Source organism: Pristis pectinata, chromosome 38 (assembly GCF_009764475.1).
Source record: "Pristis pectinata isolate sPriPec2 chromosome 38, sPriPec2.1.pri, whole genome shotgun sequence".
Lineage (NCBI taxonomy): Eukaryota > Metazoa > Chordata > Chondrichthyes > Rhinopristiformes > Pristidae > Pristis > Pristis pectinata.
In genome coordinates, this window is record NC_067441.1 from 10,047,477 (window position 1) to 10,073,296 (window position 25,820).

The window sequence follows — 25,820 nt, forward strand, 5'->3', positions numbered from 1 at the left end:
CCACTCTGATAAGACTATTGAACGGTTCCCTTATACGATGAGATGGACTCTTGACTTCACAATCTACCTTGTTATGACCTTGCACCTTATTGCACTGCACTTTCCCTGTAACTGTGACACTTTACTCTGCATTCTGTTATTGTTTTTACCCTGTACTCCCTCAATACACTGTGCAATGAATTGACCAGTACAATCGGTATGCAAGACAAGTTTTTCACTGTACCTCGGTAATGTGACAATAGTAATTAAGGGCTAATTAAGGACAGTCAGCAGGGACTTCAGTAAGTCGTTTAACAAGGCCCCTCATGGTAGGTTGATCAGGAAGATTCAGATGCATGGGATCCACAGTGACTTGAGGTCCTGTGCGGTGAGTGCAGGGAATTAGGAAAGAGGCTGAATGCGTGCTCGTCAAGGCAGGAATAGAAAGATAGAACAGATGAATGTATGGCTTGAGAGCTGGTGCAGGGGGCAGGGGTGACCTGTACAAGAGGGACGGGTTGCACCTCAACTGGAGGGGAACCAATATCCTGGCCGGGAGGTTCGCTAGTGCTACTCGGGAGGGTTTAAACTAATTTGGCAGGGGGATGGCAACCAGAGCACCAGGTCAGAAAGTGGAGGGATTGAGAGGAAGCGAGATGTCATGACCAGTAAGTCTGTAAGGAAAGACCAGCAAGAGCAGGGTAATAGACACAGTGGGTCGGACGGTGTTTATTTTGATTCTAGGAGTATTAGGGGTAAGGGTGATAAACTTACAGCATGAATCAATACATGGAACCATGATGTTGTGACCATTATAGAGACTTGGTTGAGAGAGGGACAGGACTGGATGCTTAATGTTCCAGGGTTTTGATGTTTTAGAAAAGATAGAGAGGGAGGTGGGGGGTGTGGGGGGGAGATGCACTATTAATCAGGGATAATATCACAGCTGCACTCAGAGGGGACATAAAGGAGGGCTCATTCACTGAGTCTATATGGGTAGAACTCAAAAATAAGAAAGGTGCAATCACTCTGATGGGATTATACTACAGACCCCCCAATAGCCACCGGGACATTGAGGAACAGATATGCAGGCAGATTCGGGAAAGGTGTAAAAACAACAGGGTTGTTGTCGTTGGTGACTTCAACTCCCCCAATATAGACTGGGATTTCCTTAGTGCAAGAGGGTCAAATGGGGTAGAATTTGTTAGGTGCATCCACTAGGGTTTCTTAAATCAGTATGTAGATAGTCCAACAAGAGGAGGGGGCCGTGCTGGATCATACTGGTGTTGGGAAATGAGTTTGGCTAGGTGACCGACTTTTCAGTGAGAGAACTGTGACCACAACTCCTTAAGTTTTAAGATGGCTATAGGTAAGGATAAGTACGGCCCTTGCAGGAGAGTATTACATTGGAGCAGGGTAAGTTATAGGAGCATTAGCCACAAGCTAGGGAGAGTTAAGTGGGAACAGCTGCTTTTGGGCAAGTCCACATCTGACATGTGGGGGGTGTTTAAAGACCAACTGCACAGAGAACAGGACAGGGATGTTCCAGTAAGAAGGAAGGATAAGGACGGCAAGGTGAGGGGACTTTGGATGTCGAGAGAGGTGGTGAATTTAGTCAAGAAGAAAAAGGAAGCTAATGTAACGTTTAGGAAGCTAAAGTCAAATGGAGCCCTTGAGGATTATGAAGAAGCCGGAAAAGAAGGGAATTGGGAGAGCCAGGAGGCGCCATGGAAAGTCCTTGGCAAGTAGGATTAAAGAGAATCCCAAGGCATTCTACGCCTACATTAAGAGCAAGAGGATAACTAGGGGGAGAGTAGGACCACTCAAGCATAAAGGAAGGACCATGTTCTTGGAGGCAGAGGATGTGGGTGAGATCCAAACAAGAGATTCTGCAGATGCTGGAGGAACTCAGCAGGTCAGGCAGCATCGATGGAGGGAAATGAACAGTCGACATTTCGGGTCGAGACCCTTCATCAGGACTGGAAAGGAAGAGGGCAGCAGCCAGAATAAAGAGGGAGGGGGAGGAGCACAGGCCGGCAGGGGATAGGTCAGTCCAGGTGAGAGGGGGGAGGTAGGTGGGTGGGGGAGGGGGGGAGTGAAAGGGAGTGATGTGAGAAGCTGGGAGGTGACAGGCAAAGGGCTGAAGGAGAAGGGATCTGACGGGAGAGGACAATAGCCCATGGAATAAAGGGAAGGAGGTGGGGAACCAGAGGGAGGTCATGAGGGCGAGGGAAGGGAAAGAAAAGGGGTGAGGGGGGCCACAGCAATGAGGGCAAACAAAGGGGGGGGGGAGTGAAAACTGAGGGGAGAGGTTACGGGAAGATAGAGAACTTGATGTTGATGCAGTCAGGTTGGAGACTCCCAAGGCGGAATATGAGGTGTTGTTCCTCCGACCTGCGTCTGGCCTCAACGTGGCAGCAGAATAGGTCTTGGATAGATGAAAGGTCTCGACCCAAAACGTCGACAGTTTATTTCTCTCCATAGATGCTGCCTGACCTGCTGAGTTCCTCCAGCATCTTGTGTGTGAGGTCCTAACTGAATACTTTGCATTGGTATTTAGCAAGGAGAAAGACATGGAGGGTCAGTGTGGGGTGAGCAGATGTGCTGGGCATTTTGAGATTAAGGAAGAATTAGTGTCGGGACTCTTGAAGGACATTAAGGTGGATCCCCAGGACCTCATGTGAAGGTTATTTCTCAGAATGGAGGCTGGTGACTTGTGATGTGCCACAGGGGTTGGTGTTGGGACCCTCGTCATTCATTATTTATATAAATGATTTGGATGTCAATGCACAAGGCTTGATCAGTAAGTTTGTGGATGGTACGAAATTAGGAGGTGTTGTTAATAGTGAAGAAGGTTGTTGTAGATTACAGGGGGATCTTGAGCAGTTAGGGAAGTGGGCCGAGAAGTGGCAAATGGAGTTTAATACAGGTAAGTGTGAGGTGATGCATTTTGGAAAGTCAAACCAGTGCAGGCCTTATACTATGAATGGTAGGACACTAGGGATTGTAGTGAAACAAAGGGACCTAGGAGTACAAGTGCATAGTTCATTGAAAGCGGTGTCACAGGTAGACAGGGTGGTGAAAAAGGTGTTTAGCACCCTGGCCTTCATCAGTCAGGGCATTGAGTATAGGACATAATGTTGCAGTTGTATAAGTCGTTGGTGAGGCTGCACTTGGAGTACTGTGTACGGTTTTGGTCACCCTGGTTAATCTGGAACGAGTGCAGAAAGGATTCATGAGGATGTTGCCAGGACTCGAGGGTCTGAGTTACAGGGAGAGGTTGGCCAGGCTAGGTCTTTATTCCTTGGAATATAGGAGAGTGAGGATAGACCTTAGAGAAGTGTTTAAAATTATGAGAGGCACAGATAAGGTGGATGGTTGTGGTCTTTTCCCCAGGGTAGGGGAGTCCAAAACTAGGGGGCATAGGTTTAAGGTGAGAGGGGACCTGAGGGGCAACTTTTTCACGCAGAGCACGAGTTTCTAGAGGAAGTGGGTGAGGCAGGTACAACAGTATTATTTAAAAAGCACTTGGATCGGTACATGGAGAGGGATATGGGTCGAACCCAGGAAATGGTGACAAGCTAGGTGGACAATGTGGTCAGTATGGATAGGTTGGGCCAAAGGGCCTGTATCCATGCTGTATTGCTCTAAGACTCTATGACTCTATACACCTCATTGAGAAAGGCAAGAGATGAGATTGCTGGGGCCTTGACCTAGATCTTTGTGTCTTCTCTAGCTATGGATAAGGTCCCAGAGGACTGGCAAGTAGCTAACATTGTTTCATTGTTCAAGAAGGGAACTGGAGATAGTCCTGGAAATGATAGACTGGTGAGTCTCACGTCAGTGGTAGGGAAGCTGCTGGAGAGGATTCTTTGGGATAGGATTTATGAGCGTTTGGAAAACCATAGCCTAATTAGGGACAGGGGGCATGGCTTTGTGTGGGGCAAGCTGTGTCTTACTAACTTGATTGAGTTTTTCGAGGAGGTGACAAAGAGGATTGATGAAGGTAGAGCTGTGGATGTTGTCTGTATGGATTTTAGTAAGGTGTCTGACAAGGTCCCTCATGGGAGGCTCATGCAGAAGATTGAGATGAATGGGATCCACAGTGAATTGGCCGTTTGGATTTAGAATTGGCTTGCTCATAGAAGACAGAGGGTAGTGGTCGATGGGACTTATTCTAGCTGGAGGTCCGTGACTAGTGGTGTTCCGCAGGGATCCATACTGGGACCTCTCCTGTTCGCAGATGATAGAAAGATTGGTTGTGTTGTGGATAGTGTAGAAGATTGCCAAAGGATACAGCAGGATATAGATCAGTTGCAGATATGGACGGAGAAATGGCAGGTGGAGCTTAATATGTCCAAATGTGAGGTGTTCCACTTTGGGTGATCAAATGTAAGGGGACAGTACACTGTTAGTGGCAGGACCCTTAACAATGTGGATGTACAGAGGAATCTTGGAGCCCAAGTCAATAGCTCGTTGGAATTGGCTGCACAGGTTGATAATGTGGTAAGGAAGGTGTATGGCATGCTTGCCTTCATTAGTTGAGGTATTGAGTTCAAGAGTCAGAAAGTTATGTTGTAGCTTTATAAAATTCTACTTTGATCACATTTGGAGTATTCCATTCAATTCTGGTTGCCCCGATATAGGAAGGAATGTGGAGGGTTGGGAGAGGGTGCAGAAGAGGTTCACCAGGACGCTGCCCGGACTAGAGGGCATGTGCTATAAGGAGAGTTTGGACAAACTTGGGTTGTTTTCTCTGGAGCAGTGGAGGCTCAGGGGAGATCTAATATGTTTATAAGATTATGAGAGGCACAGATAGAGTAGACAGCAGGTATCATTTTCCCCAGGGTCAAAATGTCTAGTACAAGAGTGCATGCACTTAAAGTGAGAGGGGGTAAGTTCAAAGGAGACGTGTGGGTCAAGTATTTTACGCAGAGAGCGGTGGGTGCTGCAATGTGCTGCCAGGGGTGGTGGTGGAGGCAAATATGGTAGAGGGGTTTTAGAAGTTCTCAGGCACACGAACATGTAGAGAATGGAGAGATATGGATATTGTGTAGGCAGAAGGGATTAGTTTAGTTTGGTGTTTAATTACTACTTTAATTAGCTTGGCACAACATTGTGGGTTGAAGGGCCTGTTCTGGTGCTGTGCTATTCTAAGTACTGTACTCTGTGTTTGGATTCAGAGTTGGCTTGCCCACAGAAGACAGATAGTAGTGGTGGAAAGATGTTATTCTGGCTGGAGGTCTGTGAATTTATAGACTTTGAGAAGATCCCTTACAGCAGGCTAGTCTGGAAGGTTAGATTGCATGGGGTCCAGGGGGAATAGCAGATTGGATTCGTAACTGGCTCAGTGGTAGGAAGCAGAGGGTGATGGTTGAGGGTTGTTTCTCAGACTGGAGGCCTGTGTCTGGTGGCGTGCCACAAGGGTCGGTGCTGGGGCCTTTGTTGATTGTAATTTATTTTAACGATTTGGATATGAATGTACAAGGCATGGTTAGTAAGTTTGTGGATGATATGAAAATAAGTGGTGGTTACTTAAACTGGCAGAGATATTTTGAAATGTCCTTAACCACGGGTGAGGTGCCAGAGTACTGGAAGATAGCTAGTGTTGTTCCGTTGCTCAAGAAAGGCTCTAAGAATAAGCCAGGAAATTATAGGCCGGTGAGCCTGACGTCAGTCGTGGGTAAATTATTGGAAGGTACTCCAAGGGACAGGATATATAAGTATTTGGATAGACAGGGCCTGATTAGGGATAGCCAACATGGCTTTGTGCATGGTAGGTCAAGTCTAACGAATCTTGTAGAGTATTTTGAGGAGGTTACTAAGAAGGTTGATGAGGGAAAGGCGGTGGACGTTGTCTACATGGACTTCAGCAAAGCCTTTGACAAAGTCCCACGTGGGAGGCTGGTCCAGAAGTTTAAGTCGTTTGGCATTCAGGATGAAGTAGCCAATTGGATTCAACGTTGGCTTAAAGGGAGAAGGAAGAGAGTTGTAATGGATGGTTGTTTCTCTGTCTGGAGTTCTATGACTCGTGGTGTGCTGCAGGGATTGGTGCTGGGCCCGTTGTTTATCATCTATATTAATGATTTAGATCATAATGTGATAGACTGGTTCAGCAAGTTTGTGGATGACACCAAGACTGGGGGCGTAGTGGACAGCGAGGAAGGCTATCAAAGCTTGCAGAGTGATCTTAACCACCTAAGAAAATGGGCTGAAAAATGGCAGATAGAACTTAATGCAGGTGCTGCACTTTGGGAGGACAAACCAGAGTAGGACTGATACAGTGAATGGTAGAGCTCTGATGTGTGCGGTAGAACAGAAGGACCTGGGAATACAGATCCATAAGTGGCATCTTGAAAGTGGTATCACAGGTGGATAAGGTCGTAAAGAGAGCTTTTGTCACTTTGGCCTTCAGGGCACTGAGTACAGGAGTTGGGATGTTATGTTGAAGTTGTTTAAGAGATTGGTGAGGCCGAATTTCGAGTATTGTTTTGCAGTTCTGGTCATCTACCTACAGGAAAGATATCAATAAGCTCGAAAGAGTGCAGGGAAAATTTACAAGGATGTTGCCGAGACTTGAGGACCTGAGTTATAGGGAAAGGTTGAATAGGTTAGGACTTTATTCCCCAGAGCGCAAGAGATCGTATAGAGGTATACAAAATTATGAGGGGTATAGATAGGGTGAATGCATGCAGGCTTTTTCCCCTCGGGTTGGGGGAGACTAGAACTAGAGGACATAGGTTTAGGGTGAAAGGTGAAATATTCAAGGGGAATCTGAGGGGAAACTTCTTCACTCAGAGGACGGTGCGAGTGTGGAACGAGCTGCCAGCGGAAGTGGTGGATGTGGGTTCAATTGTAGCATTTAAGAGAAGTTTGGATAGGTACACGGATGGGAGGGGTTTGAAAGGATGTGGTCCAGGTGCAGGTAGATGGGACTAGGCAGAAGATCAAGTCGGCATGGACTAGGTGGGCCGAAGGGCCTGTTTCTGTGCTGTAGCACTCTGTGACTCTATGACTAAAGTTATGAAAAATTACAGGGGGATCTTGATCAGCTGGGTATGTGGGTTGAGGACTGGCAAATGGCTTTCAATCCAGATAAATGTGAGTTCTTGGATTTTGGGAGATCAAACCAGAATAGGACTTATACAGTGAATGATAGGGCCCTGGGGAGACCCTGGAGAGGGACTATGGAGTGCAAATGCACAGTTTGCTGAAAGCGGTGTCACAGGTAGACAGGGTGGTGAAGAAGGCATTTGGCACCCTGGCCTTCAGTGGTCAGGGCATTGAGTACAGGAGTTGGGATGTTATGTTGCAGTTATATAAGACATTTGTGAGACCTTACTTAGAGTATTTTGTACAGTTTGGGTCACCATATTATAGGAAAAATGATATTAAACTAGAAAGAGTACAGAAAAGATTTACCAGGATGTTGCCTGGACTTGGGAGCCTGAGTTACAAGGAGAGGTTGTGTAGACTGGGACTTTATTCCCTGGAACGTAGGAGGTTGAGGGGGGACCTGATACAGGTATCATGAGGGACATCGACAGGGTGGAAAGCACATAGTCTTTTTGCCAGGGAGGGTGAGCTAAAAACAAGAGGGTTTAAGATCAGAGGCGAGAGATTTAAAAGGGACATCAGGGGCACCACACAAAGGGTGGTGCGTGTTTGGAATGAGCTGCCAGAAATAATGGTTGAGGCGGGTGCATCAGCAACATTTAGAAGCCATCTAGTTAAGTACATGCATAGGGGAGGTTAAGAGGACCATGGACCAAATGTGGGCAGATGGGACCAGCTTGCTGGGCAAAACAATCGGCATAGATGAGTTGGGCTGAAGGGCCTGTTTCCCTGCTGTTTCACTCTATAACTAATTCACCCATTCCCAGTGTCAACCCACATGGGGAATCAGAAGGGCTTCGCAACATCTCATTTGCTGATCTCAAACACCAAGAGTCAACCCCTGGCGGTGCCCTTGCTGTCACACTAAGGCTGTGGATCCTGCAGGAGTCCGATACCTACCCTGTGAGCTCTTGTGCTCGAGGACGTTTGGTTCTGGTGGCAGCGAATGGACACATCGCGTGGGTGTCTGCAGCTGGCACAGTGCACGTAAGTAATTTGCTCTGGGTACAGAATCCAATGTTCCCAACCTAGATCTGGAGATAAACACAGGATGAATGCGGTGAAATGTTACAATCTGCAAGCCCATATCTGTCTCTGAGCATGAAAAGGGAATACAGCAAAGGTAAACTCAACTCTGAATATACCTGCGAGAGGTTTAAACTGGGAATACACTGTTGTGTCGGCCCTCGGGTGGTTACAGAAAGGACTTACAGGAACGGTTCAGGGAATGAGGGATTTCAGCTCCAGGGTTGGACTGGAGAAGCTGGGGTTGTTCTCCTTGGAGCAGGGAAGGTTGAGAGGAAGTTTGGAACAAAATCAGGACTGGTTTAGACAGGGGAGGTGAAGAGAAGCTGCTCCCATTGGCAGATGGTTCAAGGACCAGGGGGAACAGATTTAAATTGAAAGGGAAATGCTACAAGGCGATGTGAGGAAAGTCTTTTTATTTAGAGAGTGGTGATGGTCTGGAGCTCATTGCTTGAAGGGGGAGGAAACAGGGTCAGTCAGGGCTTTGAAAAGGGAACTGGATGGGAACTGGAGAGAGGATAATCAACAGGGGTATTGGAATTAGAATTAGTTTATTATTGTCACATGTACCCAGGTACAATGAAAAACTTGTCTTGCATACTGTTCATACAGATCAATTCATTGCACAGTGTATTGAGGTAGTAGAGGGTAAAACAATACAGAATGCTGAATAAAGTGTAACAGTTAGAGAGAAAGTGCAGTGCAGGTAGACAATAAGGTGCAAGGTCATAACAAGGCAGATTGTGAGGTCAAGAGTCCATCTTATCCTACTAGGGAACCATTCAATAGTCTTATAACAGTGGGCTAGAAGCTGTCCTTGAGCCTGGTGGTATGTGCTTTCAGGCTTTTGTATCTTCTATCTGATGGGAGGGGAGAGAAGAGAGAATGTCCAGTGTGGGTGGGGTCTTTGATTATGTTGGCTGCTTTACTGAGGCAGCGGGAAGTGTAGACAGAGTCCATGGAGGGGAGGCTGGTTTCCGTGATGTGCTGAGCTGTGTCCAGTTCTGCAGTTCCTTGTCACGGGCAGAGCAGGTACCGTACCAAGCTGTGATGCATCAGTAAAGGTTGGTGAGTGTCAAATGGGGAGAGCGCCAGGGGGTAGGACTGATGAGGTTATACTACTGGGCTCAGTATAGGATCAATGGGCTGAATGGTATCTTTACGTGCTGGAATTATGGCCTTGGTGTAAGGTTGTTTCCGACTTGAGAAGTAGTTTCTTTCCTGCCAGTATTTATTATTATTGTTCTTTAATCTATGAAGATAAAGAAGGAAAACAGGCAGGAGGGCAGGAATAGTGGCTGAGCTTGTACAGGCACAACGTGCTCTTTGATTCTAAGCTGCGACCTGGCTGTTGTGCCTACTTAATCCCCATCCAAAGTGTGCGCTCCGCCCTCACATGTGGGCTTTACTCTGGTGGGAAGGAAGGAATGTGACAGTTTCCAAGGCAGCAGCAGCACGACTGGGGGACCTTGCTGTTGCTCTTGCCTTTTCAGGTTTGGGGGATATTAGTGAAGAAACCTTGGGAAGGAAGTGCAGTGTTACACGTGATCAAGTTACACCTGATGCACTCTGCGGCCACAGTACAACAGGATGGAGAGAGTCAGTGGTTCTGGTGGAGAAAGGCTCCTGGGAAGTTTATCACAGACGGAAGGAAAGGGTCCGAGTGATCAGCTGGTGTTCGGCCGAGGCAAACGTTGAATCCATTTACGCTGGAGCTGATTAAGCGACAGGACTTTGGAGGAATTCAGCAGCCAAGCAGCGTCTGTGTAAGTCAACGTTTTGGGTTGTGATCCTGAATCGGGACTCCAGTTGCAGGACCCGAAACATTGACTTACACCTCTTGCCTTCACAGATGCTGTTTGAAGTGCCAAACTCTTACAGCGTTCTGTTTTTTTTTTGTTCCAGGTTCCAGCGGCTGCATAGAATTGAGCTGAGGGAGTGGGATTGGTTTTGATCCAATTCCAGGGTTTTCCTATTACTCCCTACATCAGTCCCAAGCTCATCCCACTGCTCAGTTCTCTTCTATAGTGCTACAGCGTCTCCACCGTATAAACGCCACCACCCTGCTCTGTCCCCAGAGCCTTGTGTCAGCCTTAAACTGATCCCGTTGCTCCATTCTCTGTCCATGGACCTGTATTAGTGTGAAGCTATTCTACTACCCCACGTTCCCCATGGTTCTGTATCAATCCAAAACCAATGACAATGCTGAACTAATCCCATGGCCCTTCTCCCTCCCGATCTCAATGAACCCACCTGCTCCACGATCTAGGTGAAGGAACTGACGGCACTGTGGCCGAGTTTGCAGACGATGCCAAGATAGGTGGAGGGACAGGTGGTGTCGCGGAGGCAGGGGGCCTGCAGAAGGACTTGGACAGGTTGGGAGAGAGGGCAAAGAAGTGGCAGGAGCATAGGGAAATGTAAGGAGTTGGTAGGAAGAATAAAGGTGTGGACTATTTTCTAAATGTGGAGAGAATTCAGAAATCAGAAGTGCAAAGGGATTTGGGAGTCCCAGCTCAGAGTTCCCTTAACTTGCGGTTTGAGTTGGTAGTAAGGAAGGCAAATGCAATATTAGCATTCATTTCGAGAGGACTAGAATATAAAAGCAAGGATGTACTGCTGAAGCTTTATAAGGCGTTGGTCAGACCGCATTTGGAATATTGTGAGCAATTTTGGGCCCTGTATCGAAGGAGGGATGTGTTAGTCCTGGAGAGGGTCCAGAAGAGGTTCACAGGAATGATCCTGGGAATGAAAGGCTTAATGTCTGAGGAGCGTTTGATGTCTCTGGCCTGTGTACTTGATGTTCAGAAGGATGAGGGGGGATCTCATTGAAACCTGAAAGGCCTGGATAGAGCGGACGTGGAGAGGATGTTTCTATCAGTGGGAGAGTCCAGGATCCGAGGGCACAGCCTCAGAATAAAGGGATGTCCCTTTTGAACTGAGATGAGGCGGAATTTCTTCAGCCAGAGGGCGATGAAACTGGTGAGGGCTGCGGAGGCCAAGTCATTGGGTGTACTTCAGGCAGAGATTGATAAGTTCTTGATTGGTCAGGGGGTTAAGGGTTACGGGGAGAAGGAGGGAGAATGGGGTTGAGAAAAAATATCAGCCATGATTCAATGGAGGAGCAAACTCAATGGGCTGAATGGCCTAATGCTTCCCCTATACCTCATGGTCCAATCAATTCCAAACTGCCCCTTTCACTGCCAAATCTAACCATACGGTCTGCTTTCCCCCCCAGAGTGTGGTGTCAAGCCAAATCCCAGCACCTTTTGCAGGTGCTAGGTATGAATTAGGTGCAGGATGTGGACACTCAGTTCTCCAGGTCTGATCCATCATTTTAGAAGGCATTCCCATCCAGCCGGGATAATGTTTCACCTTCTCCTTATCAAGTATCTCTCTACCTTCAAAATATTTGCTCTACTTCCACCGCTGTTTGAGGAAAAGAGTTCCAAAGACTCTCCACCTTCTGAGATACAAAATTTCACCACATCTCTGTGAGGCAGCAGAGTAGTGCATCTGGTAGAGCCACTGCCTCACAGAACCAGAAACCCAGGTTCGATCCCAACCTCTGCTGTGTGTGTGTGTGTGTGTGTGTGTGTGTGTGTGTGTGTGTGTGTGTGTGTATCTCCCTGCGATCGTGTGGGTTTCCCCTGGGTGCTCCGGTTCCCTCCCAAATCCCAAAGATGTGTGGGGTTGGTGGGTTAATTGGCTGCTGTAAATTGCGCCTCAGTGTGTGAATGAGAGGTAGAACCTGCGGGGTGTCGGTGGGAATGTGGGGAGAATAGGAATTAATGCAGAACTGTTTGATGCAAATTGGTGGTTGATGGTGGGCAGAGACTTGGTGGGCTGAAGGGCCTGTTCCCTGTTGTATGACTCAATGACTCTGACTGGGACTCAGATGGACAACCCAGGATCCCGATTCTCACAAAGGACAAAACATCTTCTCCGCCTCCACCCTTTCCCCACAGGAAAACCTGCTCATTCCAGTCAGGTAAACCTTCTCCGAACTTGTTTCCAACATCCTTCCTTAAATAACTGTTATAACAGTAGAGGCTGTTGGTGAGGTCAGGTTGCAGCTGTAGAGGCTGTTGATGAGAGGTTACAGCTGTAGAGGGTGGTGGTGAGACCACCTTACAGCCGTAGGGAGTGTTGGTGAGACCATGTTACAGATGTAGAGGGTGTTGCTGAGACCATGTTACAGCTGTAGGGGGTGTTGGTGAGGTCAGGTTACAGCTGTAGAGGACGTTGGTGAGACCATGTTGCAGCTGTAGAGGGTGGTGGTGGGACCATGTTACAACTGTAGACGGTGTTGGTGAGACCATGTTACAGCTGTAGGGGCTGTTGGTGAGACCATGTTACAGCTGTAGAGGGTGTTGGTGAGGTCAGGTTACAGCTTGTAGAGGGTGTTGGTGAGACACACCTGGAGTATTTTGTACAGTTCTGGTTACCATATTACAGGAAGGATGTCACTAAGCAGGAGAGGGTGCCGAGACATTACCGGGACTGGAGGGCTTGAGGTGTAAGGAGGGACGGGACAGGCTGGGACTCTTTTCCCTGGAATGGAGGAGGCTGAGTTGTGACCTTTTAGAGGTTTAAAATATCATGAGGTGTGGTCACAGAACAAACCTACTTCCAACTAAGTTCCCTGTAACCTATTCTCCCCACATTTCCGTCAACTCCCCCCAGATTTTACCCCTCACCCACAGACTCGGGGTAATTTACAGTGGCTAATTAACTCACCGACCCGCACGTTTTTGGCATGTGGGAATGAAGCCAAAGCAGCCAGGTGAAACCCCTTGGTCCTAGGGAGAAAGTGCAAACCGCACACATGCTGACTGAGGTCTCTGAACTGAGGCCAGAGGTCGAGATCGAACCCGGGTCTCTGGAGATTTGAGGCTGGTAGTCGCAGTTTTTTTTCCTCGGGCAGAGGAGTCGAAAACTAGAGGGTTTTGGTTTCAGGTGAGAGGGGAGAGATTTAAAGGGATCCGGATCTGAGGGGCAGGAGTTTCACGCAGAGGGTAGTGGGTATATGGAACGAGCTGCCAGAGGAAGTGGTGCAGGCAGGAACAATTACGTTTTAAAGACATTTGAAGAGGTACATCGATAAAAAAGGTTTAGAGGGATACGGGCCAAGTGCAGGTAAATGGGACCAGCACAGGAAGGAACTTTGGCCAGTATAGATGAGTTAAACAGAAGGGCCTGTTTCTGTGCTGTATCGTTCTCAGACTCTATGATGATACATCAATACTTCACAAGTACTCCAGATGTAGTCTTAGTAATGCCCTATTATAATGGACGTATAACATTGCTACTTCAGTGTTCAATTCCATTTGCAATAAACAATAACATTCTGTTTGCTTTCCTAATTCCTTGTAGCAACACACAAAGGTGTTGGAGGAACTCAGCAAGTCAGGCAGCATCTGTGGAGGGAAGTGGACAGTCGATGTTCTGGGTTGAGACCTTCCATCATGGGCCTTGACTTGAAACGTCGACCGTCCATTTCCCTCCTGCTGAGTTCCTCCAGCGTATTTGTGTGTTGCTCCAGATTCTAGTATCTGCAGTCTCTTGTATCTCCTAGTTACCTGCAGGACCTGTTACTGGCGTTCGGTGAATCACACACTGGCCACCGAGATGCCCCGTGTCTCAGTAACTGACTCCCGGTGTTAAGTTGATCATTACCTGTGAGGGAGATCTGGGCTGCAGTTTGGCAGCAGTGTCTCGGTGAAGTTGGTGTTGTGGATACATTGGTCCCGGTGACAGGCACCTCACTCTGAGAATGTGTCTCAGTCCCGGCTGTAAAATAATATTACAGAATTATACAGTGCAAATCAGGTGACACAGTGGTGCAGCAATTAGAGCCACTTGCTCAATACAAGATGGCATGGCTTTAAAGTAATGGGTGGGAAGTTCAAGGGTGATATCAGAGGGAGATTTTTCACCCAGAGGGTGGTTGGTTCATGGAATGTGCTGCCTGGGGTGGTGGTGGAGGCAGATACATTGGTCAAATTCAAGAGATTGCTAGATCAGCATATAGAGGAATTTAAAATAGAGGGATATGTGGGGGGAAGAGGTTAGAGGTTTAAAGGTTGGCACAACATGGTGGGCCGAAGGGCCTGTATTGTGCTGTACTGTTCTATGATTCTATTCTATGATCTACGTTCTTCACAGCTCCAGCGACCTGGGTTTGATCCCGACCTCTGTCTCCGTCTGTGTGGAGATTGCACGTTCTCCCTGTGACCGCGTGAGCTTCCCCCGGGTGCTCCCGTTCCCTCCCACATTTCCAAGGAATTGTGGGTTGGTCGGTTGATTGGCCGCTGTGAGTTACCCTCTAGTGTGTGAGTGAGGGGTAGAATCTGGGGGGCGGGGGGGGGGGGGGGAGTTGATGGAAAAGCAGGGAGAATGCATTACAGAAAAGTTAGGGACTGAATTTGTTCTGTGAGCTGACATAGACTCGATGAGCTGAAGTGGCTTCCTGTGTTGTAAGGAATTAAAGAATTGGATACCCAGGTGGAATTTGGTGAGAATGTGGACAGTAACAGGTAAACCACAAGGACAGTGAATACTCATCGAGCCGGAGAATGGGAATGAATTTCCCAACATCCGTGCTGGAATGATGACGGAATCTTAACCTTGGCCCAAGAATTCCATAAAAATCAATGCGATCCAATTACTCACATAATAGAGTACAAACCCTGGCACATTCACATTATAAACCTTACAGTTCGGCACAGTCACTCCGTAAACCATCATATTACCACACCCACAACAAGTCCTCTCACAACAGCACTCCTACAACATGTCATCCCCTCTACACTTTGAATGGTCGCTGTATCTGTGCTGTATTGCTCCATGACTCTTGGTCTGCAGCCTCCTACGTGCAGGTAGATGGGATTAGTTTAAATTGGCATCATGGTCGACCATAGATTCATGGGCCGAATGGCCTGTTCCTGTGCTGCACTGTTCTATGTTCTCTACCCTCTGGATACTTCTTAAATGTTATGACAGTCTCTGCCTCCAGCTTCTCAGACAAAGTTCCTCCTCAGTACCCTCTAAGCTTTGCTATAAATCTATACACTCTGGTTTTAGAACATAAAACATAGAACATTGCAGCATAGTACAGGCCCTTCGGCCCACAATGTTGTGCCAACATTTTATCCTGCTCTCAGATCTAACTAACCCATCCCTCCCACATAGCCCTCTATTTTTCTATCATTCTCTGCTCTGGGGAAATGTTTCCTGCTGTCTACTCTACCATAAATCTGTGCCTATCATTTTGTAGAGGTATGTAAAATCATAAGGGGTATAGACAGGGTGAAGGCACACAATTGTTTTCTCAAGGTTGAGGAAGTAAGAGCGAGAGGGATAGGTTTAAGGTGAGAGGGGAGAGGTTTAACAGCTAGTGCATAAATGGAATGAGCTGCCAGAACGGTTGAGGCAGGGACAATAACAACATTTAAAAGACACTTGGGCAGGTGCACGGATAGAAAAGGTCTGGAGGGATATGGGCCAAATGCGGGCAAATGGGACTGGCTTGGATGGCCATCTTGTTGGCATGGACCAGTTGGGCTGAAGGGCCTGTTTCTGTGATGTATGACTCTATGACTCTGTAATTGGCTTGATGGTAGGAAACAGAGGATGAAGTTAGAAGGTTGTTTTACAGACTAGAGGTCTGTGACTAGTGGTGTGCCTCAGGGCTCAGTGCTGTTTGTCTTTTATATTATCTATTTGGATGAGAGTACACAAGGCATGGCTAGTAAGCTTGCAGATGACACCAAAATAGGTGAGTAGATGACACCAAAATAGACAGGGAAGAAAGTTATTAAAAGTTGCAAGGGGATCTTGATCAGCTGGGTAAGTGGGCCGAGGAATGGCAAATAGTGTTCAATCCAGGTAAATGCAAGATATTGCATTTTAGGAAGTCAAACCAAGGTAGGACTTTCACAGTGAACAGTAGGGCCCCAGGGAGTGTTGCAGAACAGAGGGACCTGGGAGTACAGGTATATGGTTCCCTGAAAGTGGCATCACAGGTAGATAGGGTGGTGAAGACGGCATTTGTCACGCTGGCCTTCAATCAGACCATTGAATGTAGGGGTTGGGAAGTTATGTTGCAGTTGTACAAGATATTGGTGAGGCCACACCTGGAGTATTGTGTACAGTTTTGGTCGCCCTCTTGCAGGAAAGACACCATTAAGCTGGAAAAAGTTCAGCGAAGATATGTGAGAATGTTGCCAGGACTTGACGGCCTCAGTTATAGGACTTTATTTCTTGGAGTGTAGGAGATGGTTTTATACACCTTATAGAGGTGTATAAAACCATGCGGGGCATAGGTAGGGTGAACACACACAGTCTTTTTCCCAGGGAAATCAAGAACTAGAGGGCATAGGTTTAAGCTGAGAGGGGAAAAATTTAAAAGGGACCCGAGGGGCAACATCATGCAAGGGTTACTGCGTTTATGGAACAAGCTGCCTTAAAAGGCACTTGGACAGATACATGGGTAGGAAAGGTTTCGAGGGATATGGGCCAAACATGGGCAAATGGGACTAGCTTAAATGGGAATCTTGGTCAGTATGGACCAGTTGGGCTGAAGGGCCTGTTTCAGTGCTGTATTGCTCTACTATAAATAGTAAACACTCACATTACAGCACACTCAGATAGTAAACTCTCACACCTGTAGGGAAGGGTTGAGAGGCCGAGTGGAGACGTGGTTTCAGGTGTAATTAGTGTGGGGTGGTGAGAGGAGAGGGAATGGGAGCGGGGGAGTGAGGTGGAGCCGAGAGCCAGTGAACCCCAGAGAACTGAGGGGGCTGTGTGTGCGTTGGGAGCGTCTGTGGGGAGACAGTGCGAGGAGAGTCGGTGTGAGGGAGTGGAGCCGTCTTTGGTCTCATTGACTCTCACGTGGTTTTCCCTCCCTCTCTCTCCCTGATTTCATTTATTCTCTCGCTGTTTCCTCTCAACCCTCTGGGTTTCTCCTGAACTCCCGACACATTCCTGTCTGCTCTCACCACTCGCCCTTGAACTTGCCTGGGTGGCCGCTTGCTGAAATATGGGACATGGCCTGGAGTCTTGCTCTCCACATCGACCGGAGCTGCTTCACTGTCTCCGTGTGGATTCTGGGGATGTGCTGGAGATTCAAGGCTTGGAGGAGGAGGTGCTTTATGTGCTGCACTGTCCTTTCATTGCTTCTGTAAAGAAAAATAGCTTTCATGAAGGAAACTGGAGTGAAGGTCAGAGGATTCCATGGGCTGCCGATGCCTTGCAACCTCCCCACAGTCTGAGCTGATTCACCTCCATTACTCCATCCACTGTGGCACTGTGTGAGAGAGTGGGTGCGGGGCTGGCAGTGTGGGGAAGTCCTGGATTATGGGGGATGAAGTGTGTGCTTGGCATGGGCTGAGAGGGAGGGCGTGGGGGTGTTGAGGTACTGTGGGGAGGGGAGGAGGGGCCAGGTGGGTGGGAATGGAGGGGCCAGGGTCAACTGGGTGCATATGTGGGAATGGTTTAGATTCTGATTCATACGGCGTGGAAACAGGCCCTTCAGCCCAACTGGTCCATGCCGACCAAGATGCCCATCTAAGCTAATCCCATTTGCCTGCATTTGGCCCATATCCCTCTAAATCTTTCCTGTCCATGTACCTGTCCAAATGTGTTTTAAATGTTGTAATTGTCCTTGCCTCAACCACTTCCTCTGGCAGCTCGTTTCATATACTGACCACCCCCTGTGTGAAATTGTTGGGACAGCCCTTAAACTCTCTGGTTTTAGAATCCACTACTCTGGGGAAAAAGACTGACCGTCGACCTTATTTGTGACCATTATAATTTTATTGAGGTCACCCCTCGGCCTCCTTCGCTCCGGGGAAGACAATCCCAGCCTGTCTAGCTTGTAACTCAGGCCCTCCGCTCCCGGCAGTCATCCCGTGACTCTCTTCTGCACCCTCTTCAGCAGGGTCACATCCTTCCTGCAGTGTGGTGACCAGAACTGTCGACAGTGCTCCAGGTGCGGAGTAACCACAGGACCAGGAGCGGTGGGGCAACTGGGCAGCATGGACAGGGGAACAGGAGTAGGGGGGGTGAGTGAGGGTAGGGATGGGGGTTTTGGCGACAAGAGGGGTGGTATATGGGAGAGCTGACAGGGTTGACAAGGGAGTGGGTGTGTTGTGAGTGGGTGCTGAGAGAGTGAGGGGGAGGGAGGGGTGTGTGAGTGGGTGGGGTGGGGGGTGGAGGTGACAGGGACTGTGGAGTCATTGAAGGGACTGGAGATCCAAATCTGCTGGAAACACTCAGCAGGTCAGGCAGCATCTGTGGGGAGAGAAATAGAACTGGAAAAGTGAGTAAACAAGTACGTTTAGGTTGTAGGGAGGGCGGGCTGGAGAGGCACAGCATGGTGTGGGGATGGCAGGTCAGAGAGAGGGGAGGGGAGGGGAAGGAATGGGGTCATGGCTGAGAGAACGGAGAGTGAGTGAATGGAAGTTAGTGAAGGGTATTGAGTACTCGGGTATGGGAAGGTGAGAAAGGCGGGGAGGAGCGGGGGGCTGGTGAGGGGGAGGGGGGACTGGGTCTGGAGTGGGAAGGGACCAGCAGTTGTGGGTGTGAGATGGGAGTTAAGTCAAGTCAAGTTTATTGTCCTGTGCACAAGTGCGGTGGGGTACAGGTACAATAAAAAACTTACTTGCGGTGGCATAACAGGCGCAGAGGTACCACACACCAGGTATATAGATACATAAATTGTATATAAATTATACAAAACTTGAAAACTTGAAAAACAGCAATATAAAACAAACCACAATCAGAGACAAGTCCATGGGAGTGCAAGAGGTGGTCCGTAGTGTTGAGGGCGGATGAGGAAGGCGAGTGGGAGTGTGGCACGAGACAAGGAAGCAGGCGGTGTGAGGGGGAGGATGGGGAATCTCTCACACCCTGTCACTGCGCGAACTGCCGCTCCGGCTGCTCTAGCAGGGAGTGGAGTTTCTGAGGAAAACCTGACCCGCACTTACCTGCTCACCGAAGCTTTGGCACTTAGAGCTCAAACACGGCCAAAAACGGCCGCTCCAAAATGGCCGCTCCGCTCTGCTTCCCTTTTATACCTGCAAACAGCTTTTAAAATGCTGCTGCCTCCTCCCCTCTGCTCCACAGTCTGCTGGGACTGGAATGCACGCCACATGTTCCCGGGAGCGTAGGAGACTGAGGGGCGACCCTATAGAGGGGTATAAAATCACAAGGGCCATAGGTCGCTGTATGCACACAGTCTTTTTCCCAGAGTTGGGGAAATCAAGAACTGGAGGGCACAGGTTTAAGGTGAGAGGGGAAGGATTTAAAAGGGACCTGAGGGGCGACTTCTTCATGCAGAGAGTGGTCCGTATATGGAATAAACTGCCTGAGGAAGTGGTTGAGGCGGGTACAATAACAACATTTAAAAGACACTTGGACAAGTACATGGATAGGAAAGGTTTAGGGGGATATGGGCTAAACACGGGGAATTGGGACTGGCTTAGATGGGTATCTTGGTCAGCATGGACCATTTGGGCCGAAGGGCCTGTTTCTGTGCTGTATGACTCCATGACTTTATGGCACTACCTCAGGCGGCTCGTTTGATGTACCTACCTCCCTCTGTGTGAAAAAGTTTCCCTTCAGGTCTGTTTTAGATTCCTCCCCTCTCACCTTAAACCTGTGCTCTCTAGTCTCAGACTCCCCTCCCCTGGGGAAAGGACTGTGACCCTCCATCTTACCTACGTCTCTCATGATTTAATAAACCTCTGTCAGGTCACCATTCTTCCTAGTTCTTGTATTTGAACCCCTGTTTTGTGTATTTGACCTCAGGGCACTTTCCCGTCACGTGGGTGGGGGACGCGGGGAGGTGGGTTTGGAGTGGGGGCAAGGGCGATCTCAGGCTGCTGGGTGGGGTGTGGAGCTCAGGAGCAGGACAGGGACAGATCGCACTCCTTCCGCACATCAAACAGTACTGGTGCCTACTGCTGTGGTACACCGCAGGTGACTGGCTGACAGGCAGCCCAGCAGCTGCACACTGACTGCAGACAATGCAATGAAGATCCGTTTACCTGTTTGTGGTGGATGCGGTGGAGGGCGCGGGGGTGCGGCCTGAGCGCTGCTCAGGAGCTGGAAGGAAACGCGATGTCCTCAGGGGGGCCAAAGAGAGGAAGATCAGCAGGGAGATAGGAAGAGGCCGCATGTTGATCCGATGCTCAAGTGAAGCCAATCAGAACCGTCTCACAAGGTCACACCTGGCCGATAACTCCCGCACACAGATAAACGTTGAAAGCAAACAGTAATGGAGATTACAGGTCCCCAGCAAGTGATGGGATCAGCTGCTTCACCCTGCCAGCCCCGTCTGTGGGAATGCTCACCAGACTTTGGTGGGTGTTGCTGTGTTCAGCCTGGGAACAGCTTTATCTGCTGCCGCACACCAAGCTGACCTTGGGATACGGACATTTCTCTGTGAAGCTGAGGGAGGCAGCAGACTGGGTCACATGGTCCCATTGTGCTGGACCCTCACTCAAAGCGTTAGTGCTTTGACGGGTGGAGGACAACTCCCCAGCCTCGCAGGTGTGGGGCGGCCAGACTAAACACAGCGAGTGCCAGAGCAGAGTCAAAATAAGATTACAGGGATCTCACACTCAGGGACACTGAGCGTGCCCCTGATTCAAAGCAGTTCGAGCCCGGAAAGTGCAACTGTTGGCAGCTTCTTCCGATGATGAGCAGGGAAGAGCATGCTGGGAGCTGGGCTGGGCATCCCAATCAGCCAGGTGCCAACCAAATGAAGCTGGGTGGGTCGATGACACAGCTAAGGCCAAGCAGCAATGTAGCATATCACAGACAGGACGAAGCAACCTCACAACCAGCGGTCAGCAGCGGTGGACAGTTGCAGTGAACAGGAGGAGGGGGATTCCAAGGATATCCCCATCTCCAAATGTGGTGAGCGTGGGAGGGAAGGCTGAAGCATTTACAGCCACGCTCAGTCCAAAGTAACGAGTGGACCAGCCCCTCAGCTCTTGCATCAAAGTCGAGTTTACTGTCACACAAGTCCATGTGTGCACAGGTGCAATGGAAAACTCACTTGCAGCAGCATCACACGCACATAGCATCAGATAGGCAGCATTCACAAGAAAAACACAAGTTAAACAAATAAAATACAATTTTTGTAAGAAAGGACACAATTAGAGCCAAAAAAAACCAAAGTCTATTATAGTGCAAGTGATCAAAATGGTCATAGTTTTGCTAAACTCAAATGATCTCGTGCCGGCTGGTTCGAGAACCGAATGGTTGAAGGAAAGTAGCCGTCCCTGAACCTGGTGGTGTGGGACCTCAGGCTTCCGTACCTCCTGCCCGGTGGTAGCTGTGAGAAGACGGCACACAAACCAGTCTTCAGGCAATTGATTCAGTCCACATGGTATCAGGAAACAGCAGAGGGCAAAGGCCGTGGAATCGGGCAACATCCCGGCTTTATACTGGAAATGTGTGCTCCAAGGGAGCCAGGTTGTTCCGTCCCATAAGAACTCTGCATTGATCTAGCCAGCTGTCCAATCCCGCTCATTACCACCCAACCAGTTTATTCTCAGTCATCAACAAAGTGATGCAAGGTGTTGGTCTCAGTGCTTTCAAGTGGTGTTTGTCAAGCGATACGGGGCTGACCAATGTCTAATGTGATTTTTGATTGGGCAGCTCCAGCCCTTATACCAGCCTTGGCCCAGACACGGACCAATCAGCTCATTGTTGAGGTGAGGCGAGGGTGACCTCAAGGCAAGAAGGAGCCCTGAAGTATCGGAGTTGGTGGGCATTACCGGGAACATTTTTCAGTGGTCAGAGTCTATTCACCACCTTGACATTTGTACCCCCTGTCACAGCGCTCAGTACTGCAGTGTGCTTCATTGACAAAACTCACTGCAGTCACTGGCCCAGACGACACTGGAAGCACATCCCATAAATCGCCAGTATATAATCACTGGGTGTAAATCCTGGAACAACAGCTCTGGGGGCACTTTCACCAGGACTGCAGCAGTTCGGTGTGAATTGGGAGCCAGAGTTGGCCACTTGGGTCTTCAACCTTCCTTTGCTCCCCGCCGCCTTCTCAAGGCAGTTAGAGATGAACAAGAAGGACTGGCCTTTTTCACCAGACCTGAACGTAAAAAGATACGTGCTGAGAATTAAGGTTGAAGCACATGGCATTGTAGCATGAATACAATGTTGGCTGAGTGGTAGACAACGGGGGTGGGAGGCACTGGTTGTTCTTCAGACCAGAGGGAAATGATTGGTGGAATTAACCAGGGATCAGGGTTGGGGCCATTCCTCTTTGATCTACAGTCAGAACGCGGGTTCGTTGCAGTCTCTGTGTGGATGACCCAGCACTTGGCAGCATTTTGAATTGTGATATATTGCAGCCGATGTAACCAGGCTGCTGGAATGGGTAGGTGAAGTTGAGCGCAGAGACATGAGGTGATGCAATTTTGTAGGAAAAATAAAGGATGTCCTTCTACATGGGGTGCAGGAGCAGCAGGACCGAGGGGTCTGTGGGCCAGATGAATTGAAAATGGCAGGGAGACACGAGAGACTGCTGATGCTGGGATCGGGAACAACAGCAGGTCGGGCCACATCTCTGGGGTAGAGGGTGGGTGGGGGCAGAGGGGGAAGTACGAATTCCTGGCACCGGTCCTGACGCAGGGTTTCGACTCGAAATTCCGACAATTCCTTTCCCCCCCCACACAGATGCTGCTCGGGTTCCTTCAGCAGATAGTCTGCTGCATTGAACATTACAGGGCAGGTTGAGAAAGAGGTGAAGAGACAATTTGTGGCTTTAACAATGGAGGCATGGAGTATTTATAAAACATTTACTTGGCCTGAACTTCAAGATTGTGTTCATTCTGGTTGCAGTGTTACAGGAAGGAGAAACAAAGGGCCACAGATGCTGGAATCCAGATGAAAACACAATGATGCTGGAGGAACTCAGCAGGCCAGGCAGCATCCGTGGAGAAAAGCAGGCGGTCAATGTTTTGGGGATAACTATGAATAGGTGTAGGGATGGTGACAGGCCTGGTGGGGGAGTCTAGGTGAAAGAAGAGGGCTGGAACCTGAAACGTTGACCGCCTGCTTTTCTCCACGGATGCCGCCTGGCCTGCTGAGTTCCTCCAGCATCATCGTGTTTTTCTTCGCTATAGGAATGGTGTAGAGGCAAAGAGAGGGTTCAGAAAAGATTGAAGGGAACGGCTCCTGGGATGTGGGAGTACATTTACAAGGATGGATTAAAGAGGCTGGGTCTGATTTTTTCAGAGAAGGGAGGGCTGAGGGGAGTTTGATGGAAGGAGTGGAGATGAAATGTTGTTCTTGTCGGTGGACGGGCAACAGATGTAAAATAACGAGGAAAAGAATGAAAAAGGACTTGGGAAAGAACTTTGTAAACAGTATGGTCGGAAGGCGCATGCGCTGGAGGGAGGTTTTGTTGTCACCTTTAAGAGGGAATTGAATAAATGTCTGGTGAGGAAAAATTAGCAAGGCTGTGGAGGGAGAGCTAGTAAGTGAAACCAGTGAGTTGTTTCAGTGGAGAGATGGGGTCGATTTGATGTCCTGTGTAGCCAGGCAAGTGGCTCAATTGTCCGTGGTAAAGCATCTCCCTAAGTGCTTCAGTGCCTGTGGCAGAGCATAAGGAAGGCGTCCGGCATTGGTAGGGGTGTTGAGTACAAGAGTAAGTCAGTCATGCTGTCGCTCTGTAAAACTTTAGTCAGACCGCACTTGGGGTACGTGTGCAGTTCTGGTCACCCCATTACAGGAAGGATCTGGAGACTGTGGAGAGGGTGCAGAAGAGGTTCACCAGGATACTGCCTGGATTAGAGGGCATGAGCTATAAGGAGAGGTTGGACAAACTTGGGTTGTTTTCTCTGGAGCGTCGGAGGCTGAGGGGAGACCTGATTGAGGTTTTTAAAATTATGGAAGGGTAGACGGTCAGAACCTGTAGATTCAGACAGGGTAGCAATGTCAAACACCAGAGGACATGCTTCTAAGGTTGGGGGCGGAGGGTGGCGAAGTTTAAAGGTGATGTGAGGGGCAAGTTTTTTATGCAGGCGCCTGGAATGGGTTACCAGTAGTAATGGGAGCAGGCAGTTTGGTGGGGTTTAAGAGGCTTTTAGATGGTCACATGAATATAAAGGAAATGGAGGGATGTGGATGACACACAGGAAAAGGACATTTAGTATAAATTGGCATCAAGATCGGCACAACATTGTGGGCCGAATGGCCTGTCCAGTGCGGTACTGTTCTATGCTGACACAGTGACTGTAACTCAGTAAGTTTCAAGGTTACTATGGAAAAAAGATAAGGATGGGCTGGAAATTAAGGTCCTGAATTGGAGGAGACTGATTAAGACAGAGCCTAACAAAGATAGTCTGGGAACAGCTACTGGCAGGTAAGTCTACATCTGACAAGAGAGAGTCATTTAGAAGTGAAATAGTGAGCGTTCAGGGCCAGTGTGTTCCAATGAGGGTGAAAGGTAAGGGCAACAAATTCAAGGAACCCGGCCTGTGGAGATATTCAGTGTCGGATAAAGAGACAAAAGGAACCACGTAGCACGTTCAGAGAACTGCAGGAAGGGAAAGGCCCTTCAGGAGGATCCGAGGTGTAGGGAGGACTTAACAACAAATAGGAGGGCAAAGGTGGGACATGAGGTACCATCGGGAGATGAGATTAATGAAAATCCCAAAGCAGTTTAGAAATATACTGAGGGCTTAAGCTCCTCAAGAGGGACCATAGGGTCAGGCTGTGCATGGAGCGAGAGGACATAGGTGAGGTCTTCAATGAATATTTCTCATTTTCATTCACTGAGGACAAAGGACGTTAAATTCTGTAAAAAGGTGTTTGATTTCTCAGCAGGTTTAAAGACAGAAACATAGAAAGATAGAACTCGTGGGGTGGTCTCCACCATTCAGTACAGTCCAAATTCAGGCCCCTGTTCCAACTTCCTGAGAACAATATTTAACTCCTATTAATGTTGGCTTCACGGTAGGGTAGCAGTTAGTGCAACACTATTACAGCACCAGCGACCCAGGTTCAATTCCGGCTGCTGTCTGTAAGGAGTTTGTATGTTCTCTCCGTGTCTGCGTGGGTTTCCTCCGGGTGCTCCGGTTTCCTCCCACATTCCAAAGATGTACGGGTTAGGAAGTTGTGGGCATGCTATGTTGGTGCCAGAAGCGTGGCAACACTTGTGGGCTGCCCCCAGAACACTCTACGCAAAAGATGCATTTCACTGTGTGTTTCGATGTACATGTAACTAATAAAGAAATCTTATCTTAACTGCCTTCTGCTGAAGAGAATTCCACAGGTTAACCAGGCCCCAGGAGAAAATATTCTCCTCATCTCAATCTCATCCTTAGACAGTGATTGCTGGTCATCAGGAATCTCCTTCTGATATCTAACCTGTCCAGTCCTGTTATGAATTTTATGGTGTTCTGTGATATCCCCTCTCATTTTTCTAAACTCGGGAGAATATGTGAAGCCATGCTGACTCAATCTCCTTTCATAAGTCACTCTCACCATCCTAGTCTGATGAACCTTTGCTCAGTACCCTCCACAGAATGAGCATCTTCCTCAGATAAGGAGACCAAAACTGCAAACTATACTCAAAGGGCAGGATCACCAAAGCCCAATGTAATTTCTGCTCCTCCCTTTGAACCCTCTGTGCCTGAGGAGATGTATCGCAGTCCATT

At 48.6% G+C, this 25,820-nt stretch overlaps 1 protein-coding gene across 1 annotated transcript in view; it reads right to left on the bottom strand.

Moving 5' to 3' along the window:
* Positions 1-20,302, bottom strand: part of LOC127586939 (uncharacterized) — a 38,662-nt gene extending 18,360 nt beyond the window's left edge. Inside the window, exons 1-4 of the mRNA XM_052044969.1 lie at positions 20,172-20,302; positions 17,140-17,300; positions 13,798-13,911; positions 7,996-8,129 (exon numbers count right to left, since the gene is read on the bottom strand). Of these exons, the coding sequence (XP_051900929.1) occupies positions 7,996-8,129; positions 13,798-13,911; positions 17,140-17,300; positions 20,172-20,302 (540 nt within the window). The remainder of the gene's footprint in view (positions 1-7,995; positions 8,130-13,797; positions 13,912-17,139; positions 17,301-20,171) is intronic.
* Positions 20,303-25,820: the final 5,518 nt, after the last annotated feature.